Source organism: Entelurus aequoreus, linkage group LG20 (genome assembly GCF_033978785.1).
Source record: "Entelurus aequoreus isolate RoL-2023_Sb linkage group LG20, RoL_Eaeq_v1.1, whole genome shotgun sequence".
NCBI lineage: Eukaryota > Metazoa > Chordata > Actinopteri > Syngnathiformes > Syngnathidae > Entelurus > Entelurus aequoreus.
In genome coordinates, this window is record NC_084750.1 from 13,111,318 (window position 1) to 13,124,386 (window position 13,069).

General features: G+C 39.9%; 1 protein-coding gene across 2 annotated transcripts in view; it reads left to right on the forward strand.

Moving 5' to 3' along the window:
* Nucleotides 1–6,923: 6,923 nt before the first annotated feature.
* The window catches only part of LOC133635585 (endonuclease/exonuclease/phosphatase family domain-containing protein 1-like), a 55,636-nt gene continuing 49,490 nt past the window's right edge, over nucleotides 6,924–13,069 (forward strand). The window contains exons 1-2 of one of the 2 annotated variants that reach the window (XM_062028807.1): nucleotides 6,924–7,180; nucleotides 9,910–10,751. In XM_062028807.1, the coding sequence (XP_061884791.1) occupies nucleotides 9,943–10,751 (809 nt within the window). In that variant the 5' untranslated portion in view covers nucleotides 6,924–7,180; nucleotides 9,910–9,942. The other variant, XM_062028809.1, reaches the window with a different exon arrangement.

Consider the following 13,069-nt stretch of genomic DNA (forward strand, 5'->3'; position numbering starts at 1 on the left):
AAAGATGTCGCTCGTACGTGAAGTACCGCAGTCCGTGTCAGTGACTTTACAGAAGTTTAAGCATGACTCTTTTTTTTTTTTTTTTTTAATGGGTGATCAACGTCCCGCCTGACCCTCGCTACGTTCTGTAGCTTGGTAAACATGTATCTGCGTTCATGAGATACTGATAGGCCACAAGAAGGAAAATAGCAAGCAGAAATGTACAAATAAAATAATACATCATAGTAATATCAGATCAAGTTGTTCACAATCTAAGTCTAAGACTAGATCTGACCAATCAAAGACTAGATCTGACCAGTATACTACTAGATGTGTCCAATCTGTCTAAGACTAGATCTGATCAATCAAAGACTAGATCTGACCGGTATACTACCTGATGTGTCCAATCTGTCTAAGACTAGATCTAACCAATCAAAGACTAGATCTGACCAGTATACTACTAGATGTGTCCAATCTGTCTAAGACTAGATCTGATCAATCAAAGACTAGATCTGACCAGTATACTACTAGATGTGTCCAATCTGTCTAAGACTACATCTGATCAATCAAAGACTAGATCTGACCAGTATACTACCTGATGTGTCCAATCTGTCTAAGACTAGATCTGATCAATCAAAGACTAGATCTGACCAGTATACTACTAGATGTGTCCAATCTGTCTAAGACTACATCTGATCAATCAAAGACTAGATCTGACCGGTATACTACCTGATGTGTCCAATCTGTCTAAGACTAGATCTGATCAATCAAATACTAGATCTGACCGGTATACTACTAGATGTGTCCAATCTGTCTAAGACTAGATCTGACCAGTATACTACTAGATGTGTCCAATCTGTCTAAGACTAGATCTGATCAATCAAAGACTAGATCTGACCGGTATACTACCTGATGTGTCCAATCTGTCTAAGACTAGATCTGACCAATCAAAGACTAGATCCGACCAGTATACTACTAGATGTGTCCAATCTGTCTAAGACTAGATCTGATCAATCAAAGACTAGATCTGACCGGTATACTACTAGATGTGTCCAATTTGTCTAAGACTAGATCTGACCAGTATACTACTAGATGTGTCCAATCTGTCTAAGACTAGATCTGACCAGTATACTACTAGATGTGTCCAATCTGTCTAAGACTAGATCTGATCAATCAAAGACTAGATCTGACCAGTATACTACTAGATGTGTCCAATCTGTCTAAGACTAGATCTGACCAATCAAAGACTAGATCCGACCAGTATACTACTAGATTTGTCCAATCTGTCTAAGACTAGATCTGACCAATCAAAGACTAGATCTGACCAGTATACTACTAGATGTGTCCAATCTGTCTAAGACTAGATCCAACTAATCTTAGTCCATGACGAGATCCGACCATTGTCTAGTCCTAGACAAGATTTGACCAATCTAAGTCTGACTAGATCTGACAAATCTATGTCTAGACTAGATGTGACCAATTTAAGTCTCATACTAGATCTAACCAATCCTAGTCCAAGACTATATCTAACCTGTCTCAGACTAGATCTGACCAATCTAAGACTAGATCTGACCAGTATACTACTATATGTTACCAATCTGAGTTTAAGACTAGATCCAACTAATCTTAGTCTATGACTAGATCTGATCAATCTAAGTTCAAGACAAGACTTGACCAATTTAAGTCTCTGACTAGATCTGCTGAATGTAAGTCTATGAATAGATGTGACGAATCTAAGTCTAAGACTAAATGCGACCAATCTAAGTCTCATACTAGATTTGACCAATCTAAATCGTTGACTATATCTGACCAATATAAGTCTGTCTAGATGTGACCAATCTAAGTCTCATACTAGATCTGACCAATCTAAGTCTATGGCTTGATCTGACCAATCTAAGTCTCATACTAGATCTGACCAATCTAACCATAGTTGGCCCTGGCTCAGTAATCGAGACGTAGTTAGCAGTCAACCCTTTCATCACAACCAAGGTCTTACTCCAGATGACAAACCTCATCTTGACTTGTTTGGTTCCAGGTTGTGCTGAAATGTACAAATAAAATAATACATTATAGTAACATCACATCAAGTCGTTCACCCGACAAGAAAAGGCTATTTTTCGCCGTGATCCGTCTTCGCTGCGGCAAATAAATGCTTGCTGCCGCGCTGGTGGGAGGAGCTTCACTTACAGTTGGGTGCATTGATAATATAAAATGTAGATTGTTACTGTGACTGCTTTTAGTCAAATGTAATAAATGCTCAGTAGAAATTAAAGACGGTAGACAGGAAGACAGGAGGTAATAAAATCACTACCCTTTACATCAGGTTTACACTACACCAGGGGTCACCAACGCGGTGCCCGCGGGCACCAGGTAGCCCGTAAGGACCAGATGAGTAGCCCGCTGGCCTGTTCTAAAAATAGCTCAAATAGCAGCACTTACCAGTGAGCTGCCTCTATTTTTTAAATTTTATTTATTTACTATCAAGCTGGTCTCGCTTTGCCCGACATTTTTAATTCTAAGAGAGACAAAACTCAAATAGAATTTGAAAATCCAAGAAAATATTTTAAAGACTTGGTCTTCACTTGTTTAAATAAATTCATTAATTTTTTTACTTTGCTTCTCATAACTTTCAGAAAGACAATTTTAGAGAAAAAACACAACCTTAAAAATGATTTTAGGATTTTTAAACACATATACCTTTTTACCTTTTAAATTCCTTCCTCTTCTTTCCTGACAATTTAAATCAATGTTCAAGTAATTTTTTTATTTTTTATTGTAAAGAATAATAAATACATTTTAATGTAATTCTTCATTTTAGCTTCTGTTTTTTCGACGAAGAATATTTGTGAAATATTTCTTCAAACTTATTATGATTAAAATTCAAAAAAATTATTCTGGCAAATCTAGAAAATCTGTAGAATCAAATTTAAATCTTATTTCAAAGTCTTTTGAATTTCTTTTAAAATTTTTGTCCTGGAAAATCTTAGAAGAAATAATGATTTGTCTTTGTTAGAAATATAGCTTGGTCCAATTTGTTATATATTCTTACAAAGTGCAGATTGGATTTTAACCTATTTAAAACATGTCATCAAAATTCTAAAATTAATCTTAATCAGGAAAAATTACTAATGATGTTCCATGAATTATTTTTTTAATTTTTTCAAAAAGATTCGAATTACCTAGTTTTTCTCTTCTTTTTTTCGGTTGAATTTTGAATTTTAAAGAGTCGAAATTGAAGATAAACTATGTTTCAAAATTTAATTGTCATTTTTTTTCGTGTTTTCTCCTCTTTTAAACCGTTCAATTAAGTGTAAATATCATTAATTATTAATAATGACATAGAGTTAAAGGTAAATTGAGCAAATTGGCTATTTCTGGCAATTTATTTAAGTGTGTATCAAACTGGTAGCCCTTCGCATTAATCACTACCCAAGAAGTAGCTCTTGCTTTCAAAAAGGTTGCTGACCCCTGCACTACACTAACGGATTTTTCCATTTTCACACATCTCTGGAAGACGTCCAGGGAACCACTAGGGCGGCGCTAAAGAGCCCCCCAGCTTTGACAGAAGAACTCGCAATGAATGGATGCCTGCACACCAGAGGTAATGTTGCGAGACTGTACCTGTCAAGGAAGGAGGACGAGGACGAGCCAGCGTTGAGGAGAGTGTGAGGAAGGGGAGCAAATCCCTAAACGGCCATCTTAGAGTGGAAGCTGCTTTGCGGGAGGAAGTGTTAGTTGAGGATGAGAGCCTCTATGACTGTCAAAAGAAGAAACAGGAGGAGAAAGTCAAAAACTGGAAGGAGAAAGCCTTGCATGGAGCAGTGTTTTGGGTTAAAGATGTTTTTTGCAAAGCAGTAATTATAGTCTGCAAATTATGTGTTGTTGTTGAGTGTCGCTGCTGTGTAGAGCTCGGCAGAGTAACCGTGTAATACTCTTCCCTATCAGTAGGTGGCAGCCGGTAGCTAATTGCTTTGTAGATGTCGGAAACAGCGGGAGGCAGTGTGCAGGTAAAAAGGTGTCTAATGCTTAAACCAAAAATAAACAAAAGGCGAGTGCCCCTAAGAAAAGGCATTGAAGCTTGGGGAAGGCTATGCAGAACCAAACTAAAACTGAATTGGCTGCAAAGTAAACAAAAATAGAATGCTGGACGACAGCAAAGACTTGCTGTGGAGTAAAGACCATGTACATCCGAACATGACATGACAATCCATACTTGCCAACCCTCCCGGTTTTACCGGGAGACTCCCGGAATTCAGCGCCTCTTCCGATAACCTCCCGGAAGAAAATTTCTCCCGATAAACTCCCGGAATTCAGCCTCAGCCCCCTCCAGCTCAATGTGGACCTGAGTGGGGACAGCGGCGACAGTCTGTTCTCACGTCCGCTTTCCCACGATATAAACAGTGTGCCTGCCCAATCACGTTATAACTGTAGAATGATCGAGGGCGAGTTCTTGGTTTCTTATGTGGGTTTATTGTTAGGCAGTTTCATTAACGTCCTCCCAGCGCGGTAACAACACACAACAACAGCAGTCACGTTTTCGTCTACCGTAAAGCAGTTCGTCTGCCGTAAACAGCAATGTTGTGACACTCTTAAACAGGACAATGCTGCCATCTACTGGATAGCCTCCAGAACACTGAAATTCAAGTATTTCTTTTATTTATATGTATAATAAAATATATATATATATATATATATATATATATAGCTAGAATTCACTGAAAGTCAAGTATTTCATACATATATATATATATTTATATATATACTGTATATATGAAATATATATGAAATACTCGAATTGGTGAATTCTAGGTGTAAATATACTCCTCCCCTCTTAACCACGCCCCCAACCACGCCCCCGCCCCCGCCCCCAACCACTTTAACTTTAGCCAGGGACAGATGTGTCAGATTTGACAACAGGGACAGGTGTGTCTGATTGTCAACCGGGGACAGATGTGTCAGATTTTAAAACAGGGACAGGTGTGTCTGATTGGCAACCGGGGACAGGTGTGTCTGATTGGCAACCGGGGACAGGTGTGTCTGATTGTCAACCAGGGACAGATGTGTCAGATTTTAAAACAGGGACAGGTGTGTCTGATTGTCAACCGGGGACAGGTGTGTCTGATTTTAAAACAGGGACAGGTGTGTCTGATTGTCAGCCGGGGACAGGTGTGTCTGATTGTCAACCAGGGACAGATGTGTCAGATTTTAAAACAGGGACAGGTGTGTCTGATTGGCAACCGGGGACAGGTGTGTCTGATTGTCAACCAGGGACAGGTTTGTCTGATTGTCAACTGGAGACAGGTGTGTCTGCTTGTCAACCAAGGACAGATTTGTCTGAATGTCAACCATGGGCAGGTGTGTTTGCTTGTCAACCACAGGTAAATCTGTCTGGTTGTTAACCAGGGACAGGTATGTCCAATTTTTAAACAGAGACAGGTGTGTCTGATTGGCAACCGGGGACAGGTGTGTCTGCTTGTCAACCAGGGACAGGTTTGTCTGATTGTCAACTGGAGACAGGTGTGTCTGCTTGTCAACCAAGGACAGATTTGTCTGAATGTCAACCATGGGCAGGTGTTTTTGATTGTCAACCAGAGGTAAGTCTGTCTGGTTGTTAACCAGGGACAGGTATGTCCAATTTTTAAACGGAGACAGGTGTGTCTGATTGACAACCGGAGACAGGTGTGTCTGCTTGTCAACCAAGGACAGGTGTGTCTGATTGTCAACCAGGGACAGGTTTGTCTGATTGTCAACTGGAGACAGGTGTGTCTGATTGGCAACCGGGGACAGGTGTGTCTGATTGTCAACCAGGGACAGGTTTGTCTGATTGTCAACTGGAGACAGGTGTGTCTGCTTGTCAACCAAGGACAGATCTGTCTGAATGTCAACCATGGGCAGGTGTGTTTGATTGTCAACCAGAGGTAAATCTGTCTGGTTGTTAACCAGGGACAGGTATGTCCAATTTTTAAACAGAGACAGGTGTGTCTGATTGTCAACCGGGGACAGGTTTGTCTGATTGTCAAATGGAGACAGGTGTGTCTGCTTGTCAACCAAGGACAGATTTGTCTGAATGTCAACCATGGGCAGGTGTGTTTGATTGTCAACCAGAGGTAAATCTGTCTGGTTGTTAACCAGGGACAGGTATGTCCAATTTTTAAACGGAGACAGGTGAGTCTGCTTGTCAACCAAGGACAGGTGTGTCTGATTGTCAACCAGGGACAGGTGTGTCTGTTTGTCAACCAACACGTCACGTCAGCACATTATTCATATATGGCAGACAGACTCAACAAAGGGGTTATAAATGTGATGTGGAGCTACATTTATGCAAAATGTACACCAAAACATATCTAATACAAATGAGCTAGAAGGAAGGATTACATTTCTTCATATATCAATATTATCTTATCTTTTGTGTTATATGTTACAAATCAAATATTGTTTAGAGTTATATCTAGTACATCTGATTATTAAGGAATTTGATTAGTTTTCAGAACATTTTGAGGGCCAATAAAAGACAAAAATTGACCCCTGTGCCAGACTTTGGACACCACTGCTACATACAAACTACCTGCACAGATACTACATGCCTTCAAGTGTTGAGTAAATAAGCACACTAAAATGTATTTCTCAACAAATGCGATTAAATGAAGATGATCGAATACACAGCTAATAATTCACTCTGTTGTTGACATACCGCTGTGACACAAAGCGCGTACATTGCAACCACACACAGCAAAACTATGTGTTTTCAAAATAAGACCGTACTGGATTTTAAAATGTACTATCTGCCTTGTAGATACAATGTGCAAACGACAGATCCACATTCATCTTCTAACGTAACCTCTCTGTGATTGACATAATAATTCAAAACTTATCTTGGGAACGGTTCGTTTGTTCTGTTGGGCTTTATTTTGAAAAGCGGTCGTGGTGTTTTCCGGCAGCGCGTGAGAGCAAAGGTAGCAGCGTGACATTAAGCTAACATGTCAGGATCAAAGTTTGTTTATCCTGCTTATTTTCTTTAAAACGCCACACTTGGACTCTTATCTCCGGCAAAGGAGAATTTATTAAGGATATCTCTATCCGGCTTTTAATCATTTTAACAGCTCAAATACCCTCATCACCTGCAAAGAAGAATTTATGACATTTGTATCCAGTTTTGAATCCATATATAAGACGCACTGGGACCCGAGCTGTCTGCTGCTTGGTAGGATCAAGATATATTTTGAGTTTATTAAGGAGATTTTTTTAATCCAGATTTTAATCCTTTTAACGCCGCACTGTGACCCTGACAGACAACTAATTGGTATGATTATGTTTGCAATTTGATGATCACCAATATCAACCGGTATCGATACCTGTTGGTATCACTTATTCATTGCTGGGGTGTATCGACATCTGTTGGTATCACTTATTCATTGCTGGGGTTTGCCTCTTAGTTAGTTAGTTAGTTAGTTAGCAAGAAACATAGCTCAAGAAGTTCCATCCGAGGTCAGGTCGCGGGGGCAGCAGCCTAAGCAGAGAAGCCCAGACTACCCTCTCCCCAGCCACTTCGGATTTTGATAAAACTATCAAGAAACGTCCGAGATATGATAAGAAGCGAGTAGTTAGTTTGTCGGCGGATTATTTTTGAGTGGTAGATAATTGGTCATTTGTATTAATTACGGGCACATGTAGTGAATAGATGCTAATGTTGTGAGAATGTTACCATGCTAGCATTTTTTTTTCTAGATTCTCTCGTGTGATCACGCTAACGTTAGCGTGTTAACGCTTTATTTGCTAATCTTGCAAGTTTAAACATAAAAATCGTGAATTTTGAAAAGAATGCCAGTTTCGCTCATGTTAGCACGATAATGTTAGCATGCTAATGTTTTATGCTAGCTTTTTTTTAGCTAATTTTGTGTATTTACACCTAAAAATAGTGTTTTTTAATACTTGGCGCCACCTTAGAAGTACACTAATTTAACCTATGCTCACATGCTAATGTTAGAATGCTAACGTTTTATGCTCGTTTTTTTGCAATTTTTTATGTGAAAACCTAAAAATCATTAATTTGGGTACTTGGCGCCATTTAGGGACGTAGCAGGCCTATCATAATTTCCCATTTATTTATTATTTTTATTAGGGCTGCCACATTTATCATGCTAATGTTAGCATGTTAAGTCTTTATTTGCTAATTTTTTATGTTTAAACCTAAAAATAATTAATTTTAATGCTTGCCGCCATTTTGAAAGTATGCCAGCTTCTCGCATATTAGCTTGATAATGTTTGCATGCTAAAATTTTACGCTAGCTTTTTAGCTAATTTTGTTTGTTTACACCTAAAAATAGTGCATTTTATTACTTGGCACCACCTTACAAGTACACTAATTAAAACTATGCTCTCATGCTAATGTTAGAATGCTATAGTTTTATGCTTGTTTTTAGCTATTTTTTAATGTAAAAACCTAAAAATCATTATTTTGGATACTTGGTGCCATCTAGGGACGTAGCAGGCCCATCAAAATTTCCGCAGGAATTTTTAAATCTTTATTTATTATTTTTATTAGGGCTGCCATATTTTTCATGCTAACTTTAACATGTTAACGCTTTATTTGCAAATTTTTTATGTTTAAACCTAAAAATAATTCATTTTAATGTTTGGCGGCATTTTGAAAGTATATTAGCACGATAATGTTAGCATGCTAAAATTTTACACTAGCTTTTTAGCTAATTTTGTATGTTTACACCCTAAAAATAGTGCATTTTATTACTTGGCGCCACCTTACAAGTACACTAATTTAAACTATGCTCACATGCTAATGTTAGAATGCTAACGTTGTTATCTTGTTTTTTTTTTTTACATTTTTTTATGTGAAAACCTAAAATTCATTTATTTGGGTACTTAGCGCCATTAAGGGACGTAGCAGGCCTATCAAAATTTCCCATTTATTTCTTATTAGGGCTGCCATATTTATCATGCTAACGTTAGCTTTATTTGCAAATTTTTTATGTTTAAACCTAAAAATAATGAATTTTAATGCTTGGCGCCATTATGAAAGTATGCCAGCATCTCGCGTATTAGCACGATAATGTTAGCATTCTAAAATTTTACACTAGCTTTTTAGCTAATTTTGTATGTTTACACCCTAAAAATAGTGCATTTTATTACTTGGCGCCACCTTACAAGTACACTAATTTAAACTATGCTCACATGCTAATGTTAGAATGCTAACGTTGTATGCTTGTTTTTTTTGCATTTTCTTATGTGAAAACCTAAAAATCATTAATTTGGGTACTTGGCGCCATTTGGGGACGTAGCAGGCCTATCAAAATTTCCCATTTATTTGTTATTTCTTATTAGGGCTGCCGCATTTATCATGCTAACGTTAGCATGTTAACGCTTTATTTGCAAATTTTTTATGCTTAAAACTAAAAATAATGAATTTTAATGGTTGGCGCCATTTTGAAAGTATGCCAGCTTCTCGCATATTAGCATGCTAAAATTTTACGCTAGCTTTTTAGCTAATTTTATATTTTTACACCTAAAAATTGTGCATTTTAATACTAATATGGTTATAATGATATTTGTATTGATGTTGATACTAATAATAATTTCATGATAATGGTATTGATATTGATACTTATATTAATATAATGATAATAGTATTGATACTAATATTAATATCATGATAATGGTATTGATACTAATATTAATATGATTATAATGGTATTGATACTAATATTAATACAATTATAATAATATTAATATCAATACTAATATGGTTGTAATGATATTTGTATTGATGTTGATACTAATAATAATATCATGATAATGGTATTGATACTAATATTGATGTAATGATAATGGTGTTGGTATTGATACTATTATTTATAAAATGATATCAGTGTTGGTATTTCGTGACGCATATTTATGCTGTGTTGTTTTTTCCGTCAGTCCGTTGTCCTTGGCCCGAGACCGGCCCGAGTCATGGGCGGCAGCCTGGGTTGCCACCGCTCCATCCCCAGAGACCCCGGCAACGTCAGCGGCAAAAGACGCAAGCTGAGCGCGGCGTGCAACTTCGGAAGCGTCCTGGTGAGGCAGGAGCGTCTCAACATCAACGCCGCCAGCGAGGAGGAGCTCATGACTCTCCCCGGCGTGGACCGCACCGTGGCCCGCAGCATCGTGCAGTACCGGGACTGCATCGGCGGCTTTAAAAAGGTGGAGGACCTGGCACTGGTGAGCGGAGTCGGCGCCGCCAAGCTGGAGGCCGTCAAAGTCGAAATCTGCGTTTGGGACAGAGGGAGTTGGTCTCGGCACTCGCCGTCTTCCCCGCGGAAAGACCGGGGTCAGCAGCCGGGCGGCGGGCTGGACGTGAACACGGCCACACCTGCTCAGCTCATGAGCGTTCCTGGTATCACAGAGGAAATAGCACGCAGTATAGTCCGGGATCGCCCCTTCAGAAGCACGGAGGACCTGCTGAGGGTGAAGCACATCAGCCACCCTCTGCAGGTGTCGCTGGTGCCCTCCTTCACCGACACCAACGGAAGACCCCCGCACACGACCCGGTTGCACCCTGGCCCCACTTCCCTCAGCCTGAAGAGCGACACTGCGGGCCTCCCGCCCGGCGGACCCGCCCAGGTCGTTCCCGTGCGAGCGAGCGCGCAGACGGCGGCCGTGCTGCGGCACAGGAAGTGCGTGGTGCGCGTGGCCACGTGGAGCCTGCAGAAGTGTTCCTGCGACAAGGCCAACAACCCCGGGGTGAAGGAGGTGGTGTGCATGACCCTCCTGGAGAACGAGTGAGTACTTTTTTGCCGATATCCGATATTCCGATTTTTTCCAACTCTTAATTACCGATTCCGATATCAACCGATACCGATATATACAGTCGCATCTTAAGTGCACAGGAAGCCAGTGCAGGTGAGCCAGTATTGGCGTAATATGATCAAACTTTCTTGTTTTTGTCAAATGTCTAGCAGCCGCATTTTGTACCAACTGTAATCTTTTAATGCTAGACATAGGGAGGCCCGAAAATAATACGTTACAGTAATCGAGACGAGACGTAACGAACGCATGAATAATGATCTCAGCGTCGCTAGTGGACAAGATGGAACGAATTTTAGCGATATTACGGAGATGAAAGAAGGCCGTTTTAGTAACACTCTTAATGTGTGACTCAAACGAGAGAGTTGGGTCGCAGATAATACCCAGATTCTTTACCGAGTCGCCTTGTGTAATTGTTTGGTTGTCAAATGTTAAGGTGGTATTATTAAGTAGATGTTGGTGTCTAGCAGGACCGATAATCAGCATTTCCGTTTTCTTAGCGTTGAGTTGCAAAAAGTTAGCGGACATCCATTGTTTAATTTCATTAAGACACGCCTCCAGCTGACTACAGTCCGGCGTGTTGGTCAGCTTTAGGGGCATGTAGAGTTGGGTGTCATCAGCATAACAGTGAAAGCTAACACCGTACTTGCGTATGATGTCACCTAGCGGCAGCATGTAAATACTAAAGAGTGCAGGGCCAAGAACCGAACCCTGGGGAACTCCGCACGTTACCTTGACATAGTCCGAGGTCACATTGTTATGGGAGACGCACTGCATCCTGTCAGTAAGATAAGAGTTAAACCAAGACAAGGCTAAGCCTGACATACCAATACGCGTTTTGATACGCTCTAATAAAATATTATGATCGACGGTATCGAAAGCGGCGCTAAGATCAAGAAGCAGCAACATAGATGACGCATCAGAATCCATCGTTAGCAATAGATCATTAGTCATTTTTGCGAGGGCTGTCTCCGTAGAGTGATTTGCCCTGAAACCGGATTGAAAAGGTTCACAGAGATTGTTAGTCACTAAGTGTTCATTTAGCTGCTGTGCAACAATTTTTTCGAGAATTTTGGAAATAAACGGAAGGTGGGACACCGGCCGGTAGTTTACCATGAGGTCAGGATCGAGGTTAGGTCTTTTGAGCAGAGGATGAATAACCGCTTTTTTGAATGCTAGGGGAACAGTGCCAGAGGAAAGTGATAAGTTTATAATATTTAACACTGATGGACCTAATAATACAAAAAGCTCCTTGATAAGTTTCCCAGGAATTGGGTCAAGTAAACATGTTGTTTGTTTTATCCCACTTACACATTTTGACAATTCCTCCAATGTTATTTCATCAAAGAGAGAGAAACTATTTTGGAGGGCGGTATCCGTCGTATATACAGTCGTATCTGTGTTAATAGAACCCAGTTGTAGCTGGGATGCATTGTCTTTAATCTCTTTTCTAATGACTTCAATTTTCTTATTAAAGAAATTCTTAAAGTCATCTGCCGAGTGGGTGGAGCTACTGGGAGGAGTCCCTTGTTGGGTTAGCGATGCTACTGTACTAAACAGAAATTTAGGATCATTTTTGTTGAGGTGGATGAGATTTGAGTAATATTTAGCTTTAGCTGAGGTAAGCATGCGTTTATAAGTTATTAAACTATCACACCATGCTTGATGGAAAACCTCAAGTTTAGTCGCACGCCATTTGCGTTCCAGCTTTCTACATGATAATTTCTGGGCTTTAGTTTCTTCTGTAAACCATGGGGTACGCCTTTTAGGGGCCCTTTTTAGCTTTAGCGGTGCTACAATATCAATGGTGTCGCGCAGGGCGTCATTAAAGTTGTTAGTGAGGTTATCAATAGAGCCCACATAATTTGGGAATGGTGCCATTACCGAAGGCAGTAGGTCAGTAAGAGTCGTCGTTGTGGCAGCATTAATGTTGCGGCTGCTATAGTAGTTATTATTATTATTATTAGTTTGTTGACAATGAGTCAGAACTTCGAATTTTATAAGGTAATGATCGGACATTACTTTAGTGTACGGGAGTATCGTAACTTTAGAGGTGGTGACACCCCTGACAAGCACTAGATCTATCGTATTACCGTTGCGATGCGTGGGTTCATTTATTATTTGTGTAAGACCACAGCTATCAATTATAGTCTGGAGCGCCACACATGGAGGGTCCGATGGGGTATTCATATGGATATTAAAGTCCCCCATTATGATTATATTGTCGGCGTGCGTCACTAGATCAGCAACAAACTCTGAGAATTCACTGATGAAGTGCGAATAGGGCCCAGGG